This window comes from Cyrtonyx montezumae, unplaced genomic scaffold, assembly GCF_038088225.1.
Source record: "Cyrtonyx montezumae isolate F1298 unplaced genomic scaffold, pur_monq_1.0 scaffold_25, whole genome shotgun sequence".
Taxonomy (NCBI): Eukaryota; Metazoa; Chordata; class Aves; order Galliformes; family Odontophoridae; genus Cyrtonyx; species Cyrtonyx montezumae.
The window spans coordinates 16,431,911-16,453,596 of record NW_027071992.1 but is presented as its reverse complement, the minus strand read 5'-3'; the positions used below and the strand labels follow the sequence as shown (position 1 = coordinate 16,453,596).

General features: G+C 40.6%; 1 protein-coding gene across 1 annotated transcript in view; it reads left to right on the top strand.

Annotated features, from left to right (window-relative positions):
* UBE2R2 (ubiquitin conjugating enzyme E2 R2) overlaps positions 1-21,686 on the top strand; it is a 53,594-nt gene continuing 31,908 nt past the window's right edge. Inside the window, exons 1-2 of the mRNA XM_065740118.1 lie at positions 1-4; positions 58-264. Of these exons, the coding sequence (XP_065596190.1) occupies positions 88-264 (177 nt within the window). The 5' untranslated portion in view covers positions 1-4; positions 58-87. The remainder of the gene's footprint in view (positions 5-57; positions 265-21,686) is intronic.

Here is a 21,686-nt window from a genome sequence, read left to right as displayed (position 1 = left end):
TAGAGTGGGGAGGGGCGGGGGCCCGCGGGGCAGTACCGGCCGGGGCAAGGCTTGGAGCGGCAGCGGGGCGGCGGCGGCGGCCGCGCCATGGCCCAGCAGCAGATGAGCAGCTCACAGAAAGCGTTGATGCTGGAGCTGAAGTCGCTGCAGGAGGAGCCGGTGGAAGGCTTCCGCATCACCCTGGTCGACGAGTCCGACCTCTACAACTGGGAGGTGGCGATCTTCGGGCCCCCCAACACTCTCTACGAGGGTGGCTACTTCAAGGTAGGGCCCGGGCCACGCCGCCGCCTTCCAGCCCTCCCGGCCCCGCGGCTCGGCGGCCGGGCCTGCACCGCGCGGCCTCGCTGTGGGCGGGGGCCGGGCGGGAGGTCCCGGCTTTGCAGGGGCCCACCAGGCCCTGTCTGCGGCCCCCGGCGCCGGGTGGGCTCTTTCAGTGTTGTTCTTTGTGATTGACGTTCTTATTATGCGTCTTTTCCTCTAAACTTCAGAGAGCAGCCACGGCAGTATTTAGTTTGTGAAGGTGGATGCTTGCTTTCAATTCCTCACTATATTTTCCTGTTCACCCTCTCCTCCCCCCCCCACCCCCCGAAAAAAAACCGCAAAACTTTTGTGGTAGTGATTTCCCCTCTCTTAAATAGAGAAAGAAGCAAATTCGGCACTTCCTCACCCAAAAGGAACTGAAGGGAGAATACCTGAAGAATTGCATGATTTGCTGAAAAGAAACAAAAGCTTTGACGCTTGCAGAAGATGAGCACCAGGCATATCCCTGTGCACAATGGTTTCTGACAAAACTGTCACCTCCAGGTCCTATCTCCCAGGACTTATCAGTTTAGTTCCTGTTTTTTTTCTTCCCTCCCTGATTCTGGTGCTGGAAGAAAGCTAGGATGAGGCCTTTGTTTGGCAAACAAGCATTGTTGGTGCCTCTCAGCCTCTCTGGATTGACGTTTAAGCAGTCTGCTTCGCAAAACCAAATTAACCTGTAACTTGGGGAATAATAGATTTGAGTCACGTTCAGTTTGGCCTCGTTGTTTGGAAAGAAGGGAACATTTTGGCAGCAGGCTTTCCTTTTGTGATGAGTTGGCTGGCTTACTCATGTAGGTGTGATATGTGTATTCTTAGACTCACCTCCATTATGCCTCCTTCAGGAAGTCGCTGTGGTCTTGGATCAGTAACTGGGTCATTTGTGCATCAGAATGGACTGGTGACCTCTCCCTGCACTTACATTACTCATCAATTTTTTAGAGAAATCACAAGGGGTCAAAATATTTGTTTGGTTTAGGAGCTGCGTGGACCTCATATCTGTAATCATTCTTGGAAAGTAAGCTGAAGCAGCTAGTGCAATAATCTGAGGATGTGCCTTCATCAAGTGCAGGCTTTGGCAAGACTGCTAGTGTTACCTCACCTCAGCCCTGTGACTGCAATGGCTTTCTGCTGTTTGTTGTCATTGAGCTGAAGTGCCTTTCCTCTAAATTCCTCTTTTCTATAAACACTGATCCTTTGATACTATGCGAATGGGAGGATGCTTTTATCCTCTCCGCAGCTTAGCAATTGCCTTCAAGCAGCATGTTCAGGTCTGTTTTATGGAGCCTATCTCATTCTTTTTGTCTGAGAAAACATGCTTGGTGTTTTTCTTTGCGTATGATCTTTATAATTCATCTTAAATTCTCAATTTCTGAAAAAATTGATCGTAGTCCCTAATTCTGTCAGGAGAGTGAAGGTTCCAGTTGCCCTAGTTATGAAATTTTTTGCTTGTCTTTGTCTTTTTGGGGCTACTAAGGCAAAGATTTAAATATCTTAGACTTAGCTTACTGAACCTCTTAAGTTTAGAATGTTAGCCTCATCTTTATTTGGTAGAGTTAATTTCATGGTGTACACTTACATTTGAGGTGAATGCCAGTTCAAAAACAGTTTCTGATTTTTTTTTTTTGAGGTTTCTTGGCCTGATGACTTGAATATCTGTATTTACTGTTTTCTATTTTAGGTTTCCCAATATTAAGTAGCATTAGAAATAATAAAAAGTTACATCCTGTAGCTGTGTGGAACTTTGTGGCAGTGAGGGCTTGGGAACTTTCTTCCATTTGGTTGAGGTGTGATTTGAGGATAAGAGCTGAAGGGAAAGCACAAAATTTTCTAGTTAAACTGAAGTATAAGTATTTTGAGGATTTGGGGCATTTAAAGAGACTTTAATACAGAAGGTGTCAGTGATGGTTGATCGGAATACAGATGCTTGGTTCATGTTCATGAGGCTTTCACCAGTTTTGGCACCTTGTTTATCCTTGGAGAAATATGACCTTTCTCTGTGGATTGTTGAGCTAGCTGAATTAACTGAAGTGAGGAAAGTGCCATCTCTGCACCTCTTTAAGAGGTGCTACTGCTGTTCAACGCTGGTGCAACATTTCAGTAGACTCTAGTTTCAGTTGCTAATCCAGGAACTGTACCATTTTATAAATGTGAGCAGAAAACATGTCTTGCTTAATTTTACATTTTTGTATTGGTTATCAGTACCTTAGCACAGGCCATAATAAAATGAATAATGACTTTAAACTTTAGCAGCTGGTTACACGGGCTTTTACTGTTGGTGGCTACGTTGTGCCTAGCTCTGCTGCAGGTCCTCTCAGCTGGGTGGGATGGGCAGCAGTGTTCAGAAGTGACCATTTGTGCAGGGCTTGGTGTGGAACAGGGCAGTCCTGAGCCACAAGTCCTCATTACAGAACTAGCTGAAGTGTGGGCTGTGCCATGACCCCTGGTGTGTTGGCATGGCTTTCCTCTCCCTTGTTAATCTCTTGCTTACTTATTGAGCTTAATACATAGCCATTTGGCATGACTGGGAATAATGTTTTGAGCAGCTCTTTGCTTCAGTTCCACATTGCTTCTGTCAAGGAAGCTGTTTGACTGTCTTCTATACTGGCTGCCCCTTGTTCTACCTGCTGGCAAGACAAAACTACCTTGTGGTCAGTGATGCTAAGTCCTCCCCCAGAGAAGTCCCATGGTGAGAACAAACATTTGACCTTCAGTTACTGTCAGCAAGGACCTTTCCTTGGATTTGACCAGAGTTTTTTCCTGTATTCTGGCCTCAATCGGTTGAGGTTGGCTGCATGTGCTTGATTACAGCAAGTTAACTTGATTTATTTTTCTTTAATACCTCATTTACTGGGTTTGCTGAAGGGAAAGGTGGGTAGGCCTTGTGTGTTTAAGGTAAGGATTTCCACACAGTTTATTCAGTTACTGAGTTCACAGTTTACAATAATGTGAATGTTTGTCTGGCTTTGCAGTAGACGGCCACGTTACACTGAATGTAAACAGTTTATCCATGCTATCTTTTAGCTATAGGTGTCTTCAGTTGAAAGAGTTCTTTGCCATGTGTCCAGATAACATTTTTTGTTTGTTTGTTTGGAGTCAGCTGCTTAAATAGGTAGTGACAGAAGAGAGGGTTGTTAAGCTGCAATCTGGTGATGATGGTAGGTGTTGGTTGTGATACTCTTCAGTAGTAGAGGCTTACGTATGATGAAACTTTCCCTGTCTCACTTGCCACGTCCTTTAATCCAATATCTTACTTTCATGCTGTGAAAGACAGAAACTGCTTTCCTTTGTCTCAAAGTTTGCTTCGTAAGGCCTTTTCTGGTGACAAGACTCTGACTGATAACTGCCGGTCATCTAGATGGGTGTTATGGTGCCATTGTCTCTGCTTATGGTTGTAAAGATAAGCAGAAATAGGTGCAAATAGTCTTTTCTGGGGGGGTACTACTGCTTGGAGAAGCTGACCACCACAAAAAGACAACAATGCTCCTGCATGGCAATGAAGGCGACATCTGCTGCTGGCTTATCTGTTGGGCCAGACATGTCACACAAAGAGAAAAGGAAAAAACACCTGAGAAACGGGGGATAAAAGGCCTTCACTGAACCAAGGTTTTTGGGGGAGAAGAACTTTCAGAAAAGAACTTTGGAGAAGAACTCCCAAAGAAAAAAAAATCTTTGAGGAGAACTCCCGAAGAGACTTAGAACTGACCCTGAGGCCTGCTTGCTGCCATCTCCCATTCCCCGCTGTGACCTGACAAGTTCCTGAGATCAACAGACCTACTGCAGTGGTGATTATATCTCTCTTGCTTTCTGCCAAGTCTCCTTGCTTTTCATCTCTTTTCTATCGCCCACCTTCCCTTCCCCATATCCCTAAGCAACTAGGATTTGTAATAAACTGGTTGGGCTAACATTTGACCCGTTGTGTCTTCTTGCCATTGGGTATACATATAAAGAACCTCGTCTCCCTCCTTTATATTGGAGCATGACACATGCATGAGCCTTCAAAGCCTGGAGACTGATAAACCTCTGCCAAGTATTGTTAATTGAGTGATGGTCTTGGGGTACCACCAAAACTATTGGAATATGCTTCCTGGTGGCTCACTGAAAGCTCTGTTTGCTGCAGTTGTATCTTTGTAGCACAGCTTTTGATTGCTTTAAAAAAAAAAATGACTTGAACACTGATAATATAGTCAAGTAGTATTTTGCTTGCACTGTGAGCAAACCTTTCAGGTTAAAAAAAAATACGTACATATACAAGTAGAAACTTCATTATTAATTACATAGCACGGCCCAGAAGCACAGTTTGACTAAGAATGCTGTGTCAAGAAACATGTTTCTTGTAGAGCAAGAGTCAATACTGAAAGCTCCTTTGGAGATGATTTAGGCTGAGTAGATGAGAATGAGTACACACAACATGAAAGAAAACAAGTAAAACTTAAACTGTGTTCTTGGGGTTGCTATTTGATAGTTCTTAAGGCAATTTAATTCACAAGGTATTTTTGCTGCTTGAAGGAGCAAGTCTTGACACAAGTTGGAGGGGGGGGGAAAGCAAGTGTCATGCTTAAGTGTCTTAAGTAAATTGGGGGCTTGGATATTATTTTCCTTGGTTTTTTTTATATAACTCCTTAACCATGGGCTCTTTTGAGTTTTGTATTGTTGGATCTCTGCTTCTTTCAGGGAATTGGTTTTGAATTCAAAGCAATTTGCAGTATATGAGAATGTTTTGCAGAGCAGGAGGTCTACATGAACTAAGATATAAAGAATAAGCCCTGTGTTAAAAAGTTTGGCATCACAGGGCACTTCCCAGAAAGCCTGGAATTGGGCAGATGAAAATTTCTTGAGCATTATGCAACTCTAACTTCACAAAAAATATTACTTGATGCCAGGGGAAAATGGTGTGGTACTGTCTGCACAGAAGCTGAGTTCTGTGAGCTTCCTAGATAATTTTTATTTGTGTAGTTAATTTTCAATTTTTGCTGCCTTTAGCTATCGCTGATGCTAATAAGCAGAGGTTTGCAGCGAAAGGAGACAGAACTGCACGTGAATAGTGTGGAGCTGGTGCTGCACATCTAAAGTGCACCCTGTTGCAGCAAAGTGTTTCCACAGTGAAAGAAAAGCTAAGCCATCCACAGGCAGGGAGGGAAGAAATCTGAGTTCAGTTCACTGACACTAAGCACTGTTATGATCCGTAACTCTAAGGCCAAAACTTGTCAGACTCTTGCTCTGCTGTTGCATGTAGATTTGTCTGATTACATCTATGGGCTGCATGGACTCCTTTAGGTAATCCTACCCAGAGCCTGTCCAGTGCAGCTGCCTCTCCACGGCACGCAGTGGGCAACGCAGTGGCAGTAGCCAGCTCCTAGTGCTTTCTTAGGGCTTTTCTCTTCAGTTTGAGCTACTGTGTGTGCTATGAAGACAGATAATGGTTTGTTGTTCTGGTACTGCTTGAAAATACAAGTATATGTGCAATCTGACACCGGTATATGGCAAGTGAAGAGCTGTGGCACAGCCTACTTCTGCTGTTAGACTTAAAAATGGAAAGCTTTCCATTTGGAAAGATTGAATGTGTTGGCTTGCATATTTTTTTCCGTTGTTTGGCTCTATTTCCATGAGTTTGCACAGAATGATCCTTGGAAAAGGTTAAAAAAAATGCTTTTTTTTCTTGGATAGCAATGCAAAGAACTGCTTCTTGAAAGTTTGTGCCAGTTTGTTCTAGAGACAGTGTGAAACAATCTACATTCTTTGAATTACTATACTGTGAGTGACTGGAAATTCTTTTTCTTTATAATGTTAGGAATGCATTCTTAATTTTTTTGTCCACCTAGTTAATCTTCAAGTTCTTGATTGCAATGACATTATGCAATGAATGTCAAACCTCCAACATTTAGTCATCGTGGTTCATTATTATTAATACCAGAGGACAGCCAAAAAATACATAGCCAAACTGCACATCACCAAAAACACCTTAGTTAAAGATCAACAAATAATGGTGGTGGGGTTTTTTTCCATGCAAAATGAGCACCATGCAGTAGAGACCTGAAGTGATATTAAAAAGAGCTTGAATCTGTATCTCAGATCTGAGATACAGATGGGTTGCATTGTTGATGGATTAGGGGTTTTGTGACTTACAATTTGGGTTATATGTGACCAGATGTGCATGGACACATATATGCAGAATTAGCTTTCTGAGTTCTAGTACTTCATTTTTAAAACCTTAGTATTTTATCCAGCAGTATGAGTGAGAGGAATTGCAGTTAATCTTACTAAGCTTTTGCTGTAGCTACTTGCTGGATACATTTAGTCTGACCAGACCAACTTAACAGTACTAACACTGGTACTGTGTGCCTTGACAAAAATGGTTTGTAAATGTGAGAAAAAATAAAGGTACTGAATGGAGTGCATGTAGGATACTTCATGGTCTTTACTCATCTTGAAATGTGAGTGTAGGACTCACTGAAAATCATTTTTTTAAGTTGAGACTATCACACAGAAAACAAAGGGATCATACAAGGTTTATTGTAAGTGAATAACACTCTCAAATATTGTATCTGTGTTTAACAAAGGCTGCCTGGAAGGCAGGCTGTATCTTAGTCCTCAAGGTCTTAGTACTGAAAGAGTACCTAAAGAGTGACATGATATCCCTACTGGTCTACTTCATTCTCTTATAAGTATACAAGTCATGTAGAACTTCAGATGAAGGGCTTTTATTGAGAGATGAAACTTTGAAATTGCAGGCATGTGTCTCATCCTAGCTAAGACACATGTCCTGGATAAAGAATGTGTACATTTTTGTTAACTGTAGCAAAATGTTTGGAAAGGTTATGAAAAACAGTCAGAGAATGAAATAGTGTAAAAACTTAACAGGTTGTGCCACTTTGAATTTATCGTTCCAGAATTGACTCTGTTGTGCAAAACTTCTTGGGTTTGAATTAATCCTTATACTCTTCCACAATCGGAAACCTTTGCTGTTCAAGCTGAGCAAAGGCTGAAGCCAAGATTCACTTCTGCATCACTCCCTTTGGCCTTGACAAAGCAGGGCCATGCAGTGCAGTATCTACTGCTTGCAACACATTCTATGAAGATACATATTTTCTTGCATTAAGTCTGTAGGCCTAAGCTTCTATTTCATGGATGTAAACTATGCCACTGTGAGAGTGTTTGCATATCTTGGCTAGAGTAACTATGTCTAAAAGCATTCACCTTTTATTAAAAGAAAAGCCTTCTTATAATGTACTGAAGGGAACAATTTCATTTTGGTGCTTCTATTTCTTTTGCAGAGTAGAAACTGTACCCACTTAGTAACTGAATGCCTTTCAGCAGTGCATTAAGTAGCATAACTTGAGAGGTTAACATCTCTTTTGTACCTTTAGGTGTCCTGTAGCTATTATCTAAATCCTTTGTAATTTTTTGTTTGGTAACAGAGTGCCCAAATCTTTCAGATAAAGATGTGTGGAACTTCATGGTTAAGTTGGAGAGAGAGGGTCTTGTCTGTTCTTAATGATACTGCCACTTCAACTGAATCTGTCTAACCAAATTTGGAGTTTTCTGTTAGCAGAGGGTATAGTAGCCATAATTTATTCTAAATGCTAAGCAAAAAATGACACGGAGGCTCAACTTGTCTTGAATACTTCAGTGTCAAAATTCTGTGAATGACACTAACACTTCTTCTCTTGTATAATTCTGTGTCAAGTAGCTTTGAGACCACCACAGCCATGTTTAAATGGTCCTCTATAGAAGACCTGTTGTTACTTCTCCTATGAAAGACTAGTGAACTTCTAAATGAAATCAAACATCTTATATTGGTGGATGAACCATATAAAAATGAAAGCTCTAAGACCAACATATGGAATGATTTCCATTTCTCAATGTCTGCCAGAAACCCAAAAGCTTATGTGCTTCAAAATTTGATGAATATACTTCTTGTGAAATATAACCTTCTTTTTTTTTTCTTTTTCCTGCTGGTAGCAGTCTTTCATTTGTGTGGAAGAAGTTTATCTGCCTTTAATTTGAAACACAGCAGTAGCAGTGCTACTAGGCACTGCTAGGATAGGTAGAATAGATTTCAGTGTAAGTGAATGTTTGGGCTTCTATATTGTAAGCAGGCTGGATTATTTTTGAAATGTCATTAATAAGTTTGTTTTGACCCTCAGAGCTTTATGGGCAGACTCATCAGGAGCTAAACACCAGCCTAGGCAGGATTATTGTGGAAAGTCACTCTGTTGGAGTTCCGTTTTAAATGGCAATAATAGCACGGTTCACTGTCATAAACACATCATTCATGGCTATCCTCCAGTTGGAAAGATGCTGTAGTTGTATTGGCTTTTGCTGATGAGGGATGAGATCAACAGGCTGCTGGTCTTGGCTCCTTTTTTTCTGGATATTATGGAATAAATCTGGCTTATATCCCTATTAGGGGTAATATTCAGATTTCGCTGATTTGAAGCAGCCTGCTTAATGTTTGACTTTGAATGAATTTAACTTCCATCCAAGTTGTAAGAGTATCTTGTACTTACTAAGTATGTAGTGTTCATTTCCCTCATGTGAAGGATATTCTTTTGCTTCAACTTTTGAACCACATTTGGCTGTGAAGAGTCAATTAGTTAATGAGCTAGTGGTCAACAAAAACTGTGAAAAGCTGCCCTTAATGTCATCTATGGAAACCACAGCTAACATACCTGCTACAGGTGCTGTCTACTTGAGTCAGGGAGATGCCTGCTGGAAAATGCAGGTGTGGTGCTGAGTGGTGATCAGGTCAGGTAGGAGCAAGAATTGTTCTAAAGTGTGGTATTGCCTTCTCCCAGGCCTGATGGGGATGCAGTGAAATGCCATATCATGTTTTCTCAGCAGTCTTTTGCACACCATGCTTAAAATCTTCCTTATTGTCTAAGCAGATAGTTCTTCACACTGTGAAGTCACGTGTTAATAGGTTAAGATCTTGTCAGCAGCATTAGGGCATGGTTGGCCTTGAAAGGCCTATCACCATGATGCTGTCAGGCCTCTTTAGCTCTCTGGGGTCTTTGGGAATCCAAGCCCATCTCAGGTGTCATCTCTCTTCCTTTATCTCATTTCCTATACTGCCCTGTCTGTACTTAGGTCATAACTGAAGGCTGACCTAAGACCACCACATGTGACCTCATGAGTGCTCCTGGTGTCCTACCCATGTTCTGTTTGTTTTGTTCTGTCTTTCCCTCTGTAGCTATTAACTTTGCTGACAATGTGGATGACTTGCACCTGTTTCCAAGAGAGCAGGGAAGTATTTTTAACCTGTCTACTCTAATCAAGACTTCTAAGGTGTCTAGTTTCTGCTGTTAAAACAAGAACAAGCTTGTATTTGAAGTTGGAGAAAACCTGTTATGCTTCAGCAAATCTAACAAAGCTCTGAGTGGAGACTGGAGTCTGCATTGACTGTATGTTGAACTCTTGCGTGCAATCATTTTTAACTAGCTGTACTGTTCAGTGTGAATTAATTAATGGGAGTATTGAAGAATTTTTGTTTTTCTTATAAAATTGTGTTCTGTTAAGATGAGATGCATCATCTTTCCTGGATAAAACTATGGATGGATGGCTTTTTTTTTTTAATTTTTGTAATCTAAACTGTTACAGATCACTTCTTAAATATAGACACGTATTATATATAATATATGAAGGATGCATTTTGTAACAGAAGAGCATAATGATAGCACTGGAAAGAAGATTCCATATGTTTAGCTTGGATGTAATATGTAATTTGTGCAACTGTGGTAATACAATAAAACTGACATCATTTATGCATCTATACATCACAATTTGCAGATTTATAACTAGATGATGCCAATTTGAAATAAAAGGATTTGGGAAGTGAACTTCTTCCTTTGAGGAAAGGGTTATGTATGTTACTTGGTGCTCTTTGAGCCAACTAAATGTTTTGCAAGCCAGCAGACTTTTTTCTGAACTCTTAATTTTTTTTTTTTGTAAAGCTATCAGATACTGCTGTGTCATACCTAACTCTGAATGTGATTGGCAGCAGTCTGATGTTAGATTGGGTGAAAAGGATGCACAGTCCAGAATTCATCCTCTGTTAGGCCCTTTGTGTGAGTGAAGCATTGCACTTACTGAGAACAGCCTGTGGATACCACACAAATAGAATGAAAGAACAATGCAGTGTTCTGCATCTGTTGATGTAAGAGGTGCTCTTCTGAAGGATGTAGGGCTAGGATTTGAAGAATCCTCCAGAAGTGTGTGGATCTGGCATAACTGCTTCAGTGCAAGGTAGGGCCAAAGTGTTGCTTGACAATAATAAGAGGCAGTATAATTTAGTGAACAGGGTATGGATTGTCTCTTATTAATGAGTTTGTATATATAATCTTTGAGAAATTAACATTTTATATAAAATGATTGACTTAATCTGTACGTAGAAAATGTTTTGCTTTTTATAGTTAGTCAATGGAAAGGCTTTTTTCTGAAGTCAATAATTCAACTCATATATTTACACGTATAGTTCTTAAATCCAGAAGGGCTGAAGAAATTGCCTAGTAAGTAACATACAGGCTGCTTAAGCACAGAAGCAAAGGTTTTTTTTTTTTTTTTTAAGAACTTCTACTTATTCCTGGTTTAAAAAAAGAAAGGCAAAAAAAAAAACTGAGCAGTTTTCTGAAGCACCCCAGCACAGCTCCTGATGTACTGACAAGTCATACTCCTCTGCACAGACTTTGTCCATGAGGCAGCTGTAGCAATTTGCTAAGAGTGAAAAATAAAGCTGGGGTTGTGTAACTTAACCTGGGGGAGGAGGAGGACATTCCTGGTGTTGAAGAGAAATCTGTCAAGGCCTAGGCATGTAGGCTTGCTGGGGGAGACTTATGTTGTGCAGGCTTCACAATTCTTACAAGCAGTGTATTGGGAGGTAATCTGGGTAAACTGAGTGTTGGAGGAGGCAGAGCTATTCCTTGGCTGCCTCACTGCTTCAAATGTCAGAGGGATCTGCACTGATTTCAGATTAACCCAGCTTCTGCATTTCTCACCTCTGGGATTCCTGTCCTGAACTGTCTTAATTGTTCCAGCACCTATGCTCTTCTACTATAGCCACCCCAGGTCTTCTCTCCTGTGCTTTGAGGATTAGGTTCAAAATAAAGCCTCTCAGCGTAGTGAAATTGGCACGCAGGATTTGTGTCAGGCATGGAAGTGTGGCACAGCTCACAGCACTGAAGCATGGCCAAGGAGTGGCCTGGTGCATTGCTTCATGGAACTGGTGCTCTTGCAGAGTAAGACTGGTCTCTGGTAAGTTAAGATGAAGTTTGAAGTCTGTTATTGACATGCCTCTGAGTTCTGTTATGCTTGTCACCCGAAGTGCAATTACCCAGGCTATGCCACAACACTGAGCTTAAAACACATGGGCAGAAAGCCAAATTCTACACTTAGCATGCACTTTAAATAGAAAACTACAGTGCAACTGACCTGCAGGTACCTCCTATAAAGAAAGCTGGTGTTCCTAACTGCTAAAGGCTTATTCATTTAATCATGAATGCATTGATAAATGCTCTTTCAGAATATATATTTGTCAAAGTAATGTTTGGTCACAGCTTAAAGTGCATTGTAGGGTTTGAGTTTCAGGCAGATTATAAAATCTTCACCTGTTCTAATTTTGTTAACTTTTTGTTAATAGGTACAGTGACAAGAACACTCCCTACTTTCTGCTCTGACACTGTAAACCATGGCAAATAGTCAAGGTTTGCAGCACTAGACCATTAAGATCATCTTGTAGTGTTTAAGTATGTCTGCATTGCAGCAGTGGCATAATGTACCCATTCCAAATGCCACAGTGGCCTAGCAGCAGCAACGCAGTATTTTAACACTGGTCATGAAGTGACCCTGTGTGCAGGTAAGTTCTGCAGACTGTGCTTAATCCCATGTTGCCATGGCTAAACAGCCACCAGGTCTGAGCTCTCTGGGGCAGTGCTTGTGCAGGTGCAGCTGTAAATCAGCATGAATGTTGCAGCCACTATATCTTTGTAGGTGTAAACCTGAGAGACTGCTCATGCTGCTCCAGATGCTGATGGTACAGTAGCTTGCTAGCAGGAGAACTCAGCTGGTTGCAGTGTTTCTGCTGGCTTTTCCTACGTTCTAAAAGATGTCAATTCTGATCAAAGCACTGTGTGGAGTCGCACTTCCCTACTTCAACTTCTGTGGAAGTAGCAGAATCTGAAGCCTTAGTCCCAGGCAGCAGCTTCCATGGAGGCATGAAGATGAGAGGATGACAGGAGCAGCTTAGGCCTCAGTTTATATATATACTCACTATATATATATATATATACTGTGTATATATATACTCACACATATACATAACTGTGGAGATTACTTGCTTATTAATTTGTGTGGAACTTCCATCACATTGAAATAAAAATGTATATGTGTGTTTAGTTTGATGACTTAGCTGAGTTTGATTTTCTAATGTACTGAGTCACTAAATACTTCTCATAGTAACAGAAAACAAAATAGAATGAGGATTCAGTAAATTATTGAAAGCTACAGCACAGGCATGCATACACTTGATTTAAATGTGTACCTTTTGATTACAATCTTCCCCTTCATCACCTCAATGCCCTGGAATTTAAGCATCAGACTTCCAGCTTTACAGGCAGCCTCGCTTCTGACGATGTAATCAAAACAAATCTGTTTCTAGAGAGGAGGAAGAGTACCTATTAAGGAAACTCGAGATTCTTGGGACAGGAGGTCTCAAAAGCTAATAAAAGCTTAGGAAAGAGGGTTGATTTCAAAATGACTGCTGCTGGCAGTTGATTTCTTAGAAGTCATGGTGAACTGAAAGGAAGCCCAAGATAGATGAGCTGAGGTGCTGGTGTTGATGAAGCAGTTGTCTTGGCAACTGCAGTCACTTAAATATCTCTAGGAAAATAACTAGTGAATATTCAGACTGGGAGATGGCAGTGGTTGCCAGAAGAACCCAAAGCAACGAATAGCTTGAGATTTATACTAGTAATGAACTTGGCTACAATGGCAAGTACCTGTTTTCAGTGGTGGAGTCCTTCGGTTGTGGAATGCTGATGGCTGTACTCTCATAGGCACAGTATGTCGGTCTGCTTTTTTTGCTGCATGAAGCAAGGTCCTTGAGGAAAAGCATTGACCTCTCTGGATGCATTCATGCCCATAATAATGGGAGATGAATGTGCTGGGAATTCTGGAACTACTGGAGTGCATCATTTTCTAGCCCTACTGTTCAATGGAGACATACAAACACTGCAGTAAAAACTAGTGTGAAACAAACTATGAAAAAAAATTACATATGAGAATTGAGTTTTATTGTCAGAATAAAATTGCAGAAGCTGCAACTGAGTCAAAAAACGTTTTTAGGCTCTCTTAGTGCTTATCATGGTGAGAAATTGAGACTTCTTACAATGTGTTTTGTTAATTGTGATGGTACATGCTGTTTTGTGGTTCAGTAGGTAAAGCTGGTAAGTTTTAGTCTTTTCTCTTCCTTATGGGATGCTTAATTCTCTTTTATATTGGCACAAAAAACAAACCCTGGAGAAAGGCTGACTGAATAAAATGAGCAGAGTTTGAGCCAATTGTTTCCTGCTGCCACAAGCATATTTGTAACTGCCAACTATGACAGGTATTTCTACAGGCACTGAATCTTGAGCAGAACACCAGGTGCTAGTAGATGTTACAGAAGACTAAGTGTACATTTTCTGCCTCTCATCTAAGAGGTGACTTGTGTGCTTCTTTGTGTAACTTGGGTAAAAGTCGTGGTGAAATGAATGAAAAGTGAAAAATGAGTTCACTTCAAATGAAAGTGAACTCTAAAGTTGTTTCTTACTGCAAAAGATAGTAAGGGGTGAAAGAAATGGTTCCTACCACCAGCTTATCAGCATTTTCCTCTTCTCTCTTTAGCTGGAAAAACCCAATCCTACAGCAATAAGAACAATCACTATTATCATATCTGTAATTTTCTTTCCTGTGTATTTACTACCTACTTAGCTCTACTGATGGTGTGCAAGATACTAGGCAGGTCTGAAGTTCCTGTGATACAGATCCAGTTGGTGTTCTAGTTAATTCAGTCAAAGTATCTGTCATTTGATCAGCTATTTCTGCTTTAACTGTGCTAAAAAATACAGCAAAGTCTCTTCTAACTTTCTCTTCTAGCAATGTAAGCCAGTGTTACAATTTGTAGTTGATTGGACTTCTGTATCCTTGCCAAATTAGAGGGAAGTTTTCCTTGGCAAGTGACATCAGCTTCTGCAGTACTGAAACGCTGAAGTGAAAAAAAAATCCAGTCCTTGGCATAATGCAGATAATAATGGCAGATTTGTTTTCTTGGTGGTGGTTTGTTTTTGTTTTTATTTTACTTTTTTTTTCTTTTTTTTTCTTTAGCTGAAGGAGCAATGGCAGAGATGCTTAGTTTTTCCCTTTGTCTGGCTTTTTCCCACTGTCTGGCTAATAAGCTTTTAACCTCTCGCACATCTTCCTCTGAGCTTCCAAGGTGTTCTGATACCACAGAAGTGCTAATAGCAGATGGTGTGCTCAAAGCTCTTAAGACTTCTGAAACTTCATCTCACACTATGATTAAGGTTCAGAAATCACCTTTGGAAATGGTGCTGCATCTTCCAAAATCTTTTTATTGTGGGCGAAGAATACTTTAATAAAAAGCGAGAGTACGGGATGAAATCTATATAACCTGATGTGAACCCTTTAAGTTCTGCGCTAATAGTGAGCTGCTCAGCTGTTAGGATGCTGCTCTCATTTTGTCTACTTTGACTGTTTTAACAGCTGAAAGTTCCAAAAAGGCCTGGTACAATCAAAACCACCTTCTTGTCAAAACGAAGCTTGATATAGGGAGCTTGATAAGCTTTGCACATGAGTAGTCTGGGTTTTCTGAAAAGAGCATATGGTAGCTGACACTTCAGCTGGTAGATGACTTAGTAATTATAGCTTCTTTGTCAGAATTCCTTTGCCATTTCATGGGGCTAACAGCAAATTAAGCATTTCTTTGTGTATGTAAGGAGAGGCATGCTGCTAAAAATATTTGGTTTCTTCAGTTATTCTATTCAATTGTATTGGGCCAAAAGCCCGGAGCCAGTTCTATGAGTTCTTCTAAAACATGTGAGTAATTCTATGGGTGGCAGGCAAGCTTTCTGCTGAATGGAGAAGGGTCTTGATTCTATGGTTGAACTCTTCTAAGGCAGGACAAGGGAAAGATGGTTTTTATTCTGTGATTTTATTATACAAATTTGTCATGATTTCTTAGAGATATTTTGCTTGAGTTTTTTCTCTAGCTTCCAGTAGTAGCTCATTACCAAAATCAGTAATGAATTGCATACCAGGAGTGTTTCTTTTTGATGTTTTGGTGTTCTGTTGTGATGACCTAGCTTTGAGGGTGATTCCATCCATCAACTTGACTTAAATGTCTCTCTAAGTTCTAGCTTGTTGCATGTATTTGTCAGGTAAACAAGGCCTGAGTCACTTTTATTCCTAGGTGAATGTACTATCCATTGAAAAAGTTCAGTCTCGGTGTTAGCTTTTTTTTTTTTGGTAGTTTGATCCTTGGTATGATTTAGTGAACAGTTGCTAGAACAATGAGTATGGTCTCTGCTACTCTACACAAAGCAAAATGATTGGAAGGAACAATTAGAACAATTTTACTGTGATATGCTGGCTGACTCATGCCACAGAGCTTGGTATTCCTTTAATCCTTTTATAAACTGTTTTATCCTAGCTAATGTGATTGTGGATGTTCTTATTGCCCATATAATGTCTAATCCCTTTTGAATTCTGCCAAACTGTTGGTCTTAATGTTGCTAAGCAATAATTAACAAAATACAGGTGTTTTGTGTATTGCTTAACAAAGCTTTTAGTTTTTTTAGCGCTGACCTGTTACACTCAGGTTGGTAGTATTCCACTGTTTGATGTGTTCTGACTGATGCTCACGTCGGCCTGATTGCCAGCCTTGTGCTCAGATACTTTGCCTTTGAAGTGCTTGTGTTACATGACATGGCAGGCTTTTAAGAGTGCTTGATGGTATCCTTTCTAAACTATAGAGTATTTTCTACGCATGTTCAGATGTGTGCAGAACTCAAAGCGTCTGTATCCATTTCTAAGCAAATTCATGAGCTGCATAGCTCATTCTGCTTCTACAAGTTTAACAGCAAGGTTAAGCTAAAGAATGATGCTTGCTTTCTGTGCGGCTCTGAGAAAGAGGAAATGGTAGCTGGCATTCTAAAATTGTATATATCTGACTTGAAGAATGTTTAGTTTTGCTAGGACTTTGGAGGAATCTTTGTATTCTTGATGATCCTTTCTCAAATGTCTTTCCCTGATAGGCAAGTTTGGGTTCAAAGTTCTACTGAAAGAAAAACACAGATTTCTAAAATGATCCTTGCTACGTTTCTTGCAAGATTTTTATGCTTTGCAACTCTTATCGAAGTTGTAGAACAGTATTAAGTGAGGTGAAGAACTAAAATTGTGCGGAACTGCCAAGTGTGAGCAGGTTCAGAATTTAAAAGTGGTGGTAAAGGCCACCCTTACCTTCTTAAGGACTCATCGTTTTCATGAGACTTTAAAGGATTCTGCCGTTGCTTGTCTGGGGACAACTGCTGTACTCAAGGCTTTGTTTTGTACAAGAGACTTAGTAAGTGGCTCTCAGCCAAAAACAGTGGGTTATTGCTTACAGAGAGGTTCATTTCTCTCCTCATCTTGAAGAAACAAAGCCCTTTTCTGGGTGAGCAATATAGCCATCAGGCTGTCAGTTGCTGCAGGGTACTTCTTTAGTCCACTTCCCCTTGCTGGAACTTCACCTTCTGTGCAGGGGTGGGGCTGCGCAGTGGGATAGGATCAGCTCCCTTTCCAGTGTGAAATATTTATAATCCCAACAGCTTTTTTCCAAGCCCTGTGCTCTGCAGACTCCCCTGGCTTGGGCCCGAGCATTCCTGTCTGGCCAGGAGCCTGATGCCAAGGGGCAGCCTGGCAAGCACTGTGCTTCATATCCTCCAGGGCATCGTCCAGAGCTGGACGATGCAAGTTCAAGTGCATTTGAGCCAAATGACCCACTGTTAGCTGGGACTGAATAAGGTGTCCTGATTTAGCTGCTTTTTGAGGAAATAGGCCAGTCATGTGAACCAAATGTGTGGTGAAGCTGGTCATGTATGGGATTTCAGGCTCTGAGTCAGCTTTGTACAAATACCTGCTGGTAACCTCGAGTTGGGGATTAAGTTCATGGAGTTTAGGACACTTCAAGGCGTTTCCTTTCCTGTCCTGCTATTGGGCAGCTCAACAAGCATTACTAAGGTGGGATACATGAAGAATCCTGAGTTTAGGCATGGAGTTTCCTGGTGTGGCCTCCTGGGTCAGCACTTGCTCTTCTGATGTACTTTGCAAGTTCCAGGCTTGTAGTGCTCATCTATCTTTCCTGCTCCAACACTGTCTAGGACATCAAAGGATGAGCTACTTGTAAATATCTATTAGTTAATAGCCTCTTCAGGGGAGTACTGGATCCTTTTTGCTTGTACTTGTATCTTTTTGGAGGACACTGCTTGCATATGGGGTAAGGCAGTAGCCTCAGTCAGTTGCTGTTGTGAGCTCAGTGCTGTTGTGTATTTATGGGATAAACTCTTTCAGTGAAAAAAGGAAGGTGACTTTAAAATCCATCCTTAAACACCTTGTGATTTTTCCAATTTTATTGTAATCTTTATGCATGTTACATGTGGCTGACTTATTTGAATATTAATTTTTAGTGAAATTTTCTGTTTGGTTTGCTGTAGTCAGCTGTCTCTTGGATGAAGTTTTGACATTAAAGAAATCATTTCATATTGAAAGCAGCTTTAATGTCCTGTGATAACATGTACAAGAATGTCAGATCTGTCAGTGTTTAATTTGTGAATTAGTAATCTTGTTGCTGTGGCTTTTTGTATTAAACTACTGAACTGCAAGGATAATGAGCTAGCAATGCAGACTGCCATGATCATTAAACTGATATTGTGCTAGCTGTGTTTTAAAGCTAAGTTTACAGCAAAAATGCAAATGAGCTATGTGTTACCTTAGATATATTTAGATATCCTGCTTTGTATGTTTATTTTGGAGATAGGAGCAGAAGCACAAAAAACCCTTTGGTACAGCTTGTGATGCCCAGTGCTGAAGTGATTGTACAGTGGATGTCAGCTCTGCAGCGCAGAGCTTAGGTAACTGTGAGTTACACTGCTTTGGATTTTGAGATTTTTTTTCCCACGCTGATATGAGACTGACAGCATTTTAATCCTCCTGGCTGTGCCTAATGAAATGGTCCTGCATGAAGCACGAAATATGTTGTCCACAGATAGGCTGTCTAAAAGGCTGAACATTATTTCAGCAAAAACAAAGGAGCTTGTGCTGTATATGTCACTGCTTGAGTATTACTGAGGTCACTTCCACAGCATCTGACTCCTTGCTTTTCCCTTTGAGGAAGATCTGGACTGTTGAAGCCTGAAATGCCATCCCATTTGCTTATTACTGAGGGCTGTAAACAGCCACTGTGCTCAACCTTTGTTTCTCTGCAGGCTTTTTATCTTGAAAAGATGGCATGACTTTGCTGAACTACTTTAAACAATAGTTAATTATGTAGATGTCTTCCAGATATTTGTTTCAGGATAAGCACTTTGAAGACATAAAATGTATTGGATCTGCAGCAAAGCTGCCAGTACACTTGCCTTTAGGATGAGAGCCATTTTGCCAGCAGGAATATTGTTTTTCTTTAAATAATACTAATAAAAAAATTTCACCTTAATTTGCTGTTGAAGTGTTATCACTAAGAGCCTTGCAGTTTACTGCCCCACTATGGAATGCCTGAAGATATATTGCTGGAGTAGGGGCAATGTGCCAGAGGCATTCTTTTTGCAGCTTGAGAGCACAACCGTTACAGAAGGCTGCTGAAGTTTGTGTTGTGTTCATAGGTACAGCTGTGCTTGTGCACAAGCAGCTGCAGTGCGCTAACTGCTAGGGGTAATAGCAGATCACTAGAGCCTGCAGTACCAAAACAGAGCTTGTTTGGCTTTATAGCCCACTGACAAGTTGAGGGCATTACATAAGCAGTTGCATGCTGAGCAGGGCAGCATAGCCCAGGATCCCAATCCAGCAACCAAGCACCATATTACATGCAGTATGTCACACGGGGGCACAATCAGAATTACTATTACCAAGCCAAAAGAGATGATTAAATGCTGGATGAATACTGACATAACATTAATAGCATTGGTACAGGCATTTGGACTGTGACCTGTCCCAGAGAGCAAGTATGTGAACTGTTGTTTCTTACTAATCTATGTGTTGTTATAAATCCTTAGTAATATTGCTTGAGGAATATATATATAATTATGGTATATACAATAAATATGAGGAGTGTCCAAATGCTATAAGCTCTGAACAACAAGTATGATATTTTGGGAAGCCAGCACAAGTCACAGCAGCAGTTCTTCCACTAGAGCTGGCATTAGTGCTTGCATAGCAAACCTCAAAGTCTCTCATTTTAACCTAAATGATTAGCAATTACTTCCAACTTTATTCCTTAGTTGTGTCAAGACTGGAGGCATAAGACCCTTCAACCAAGTTGATGCTTTTTTTTTTTTTTTTTTTTTCAGTAAGTGTGGGACTGCACATACAGGGAAAAAGCCCAGTTGGGAGTCTTTACCTGCTGTTGAAATCCTGTTGAGATGTACATATTTTTTCTTCTAGAAAACTCACAGCACAGTTTCTTAAACTGTCTATGGAGAAAGAAAAGATCAGATGTTACAGGCAGTCGGAAAGTTACATTCTTTCAAGTATGTAGATAGTTAGGTAGTATTGATGGGTACTTTTCCACTTTGTGAAGGATAAATGTTTCCCTGGGTTTCCTTCCTCTGTCCCAATGAATGGGTAACATTTAGAGATCCTCCAGGCTGAAGTGGGTGACAACAGTGTGGAATAACAAAGTTAGTGACTTGCTGTATTAGTGATAGATAGCCAAACCAGCTATTTTGGTCACACTTAGTGATCACTTGATTTACAATGTAGATTTTAAAATTATGGCTTTGGCAGCATGTGTTCCTCTGCAGAGCATGTCATTAATGTGCCATGTTTAACTTTCTGGAAGAATAGAAAAAACAAGTACTTGCCAGAAGCCAGCTTTTACTTCACTTAGTTATAGCAAAAGCAGTCATCTGTCAATGGTCTACAGAATACACTGGCTTTCAAAAGAGCTCTGATTTACTAACATTTGCATACCATAAGCTGTGTAGTAACCATCGTTTTTGCTGTTCATTTATAGCCGCTGACCCTTCTTTGCATTGTGGGCTGGGTTAATTTTCCAGATTTGGGAGCACCTGGCAACCCAGGCACTTGCTTATGGCACTTGATTTTACACTAGGTAACACAAACCTTGCCCCTAGGGAAGCCATGGGCACCACAGCCTCCTGCAACAGTTTACACTGACATGTTTCTTGGCTCTTGGTACTCAAGGCTCATTTCTGCATACCAGATAGTTTGCTGCTGATTGAAATGCTGAAGTTACTCTGCAGTAATCTTAGTTAACCTCTTCCCAATAATGGATCATTCTAAGCAACCAGCAATGTGCTTGCTAGGAAAAAGAAGGAAAAAAAAGAAAAAAATCGATGCAAGACTACCTATTACAATCTGGAACTGACTGTATAGCTACTGGTCCTGTGTTAGTCTCAGCTTCAGTTTCTTCTTTTTTTTCTTCTTTCTTTTTGCTTTCTCATACTGATGCTTGCTTAAGTTGCAAGCAAGCTTGTTGCTGAGAAGTTGCATTATGTTCTTCAAAGATAAATGGGAAAAGATAACGTCTTTACTAAAGGTAAATAATATACAAGTTCAAGTTTCCAAAGAGATTTTGGCCCTCTTTCAGTGGAGGTTTATCAGATTGTAGCATGGAGAGTTTTTCCCATCATTTCTCCTGGAAAACTGTCACAGTGAATGTGCACCATGTTCTCATGGCAATACCTTCTTAGCACTGAAATTTCTCTCTTTAACTGAGAAGATAGATTCACATCTTCAATCTCCTTTTATAACTTGTTTCTGTCTGTGTTCACCATCCAGTGTGCCTTGAGTTTCCTGAGTACTTACGAGTTCACTGCAATGCTTTCTGTTATTTTAAAAAGCCTTCTTGCTGTTGACAGGCGCTTCGTGCTACAGAACAGTGAAGCTGACTGCACGGAAACTAAGCTTGAAAGAATCTCCAGATCTGTTCTTGGCACTAATATGCAGTTTCTTATAAACAGTTGACACTTGAGTCTTGCTGTCATATTTTAATTTGTTGTCCTTCCTGATACTGATTTACGCAATAAATCAAAATTGCTTGGCTTCTCAATCTGCTGTTCTCTTCCTGGTACTATCTCATCTGTTTTTACTGAAAGGTAATGCAGCTACGCTTGTACTGAGTT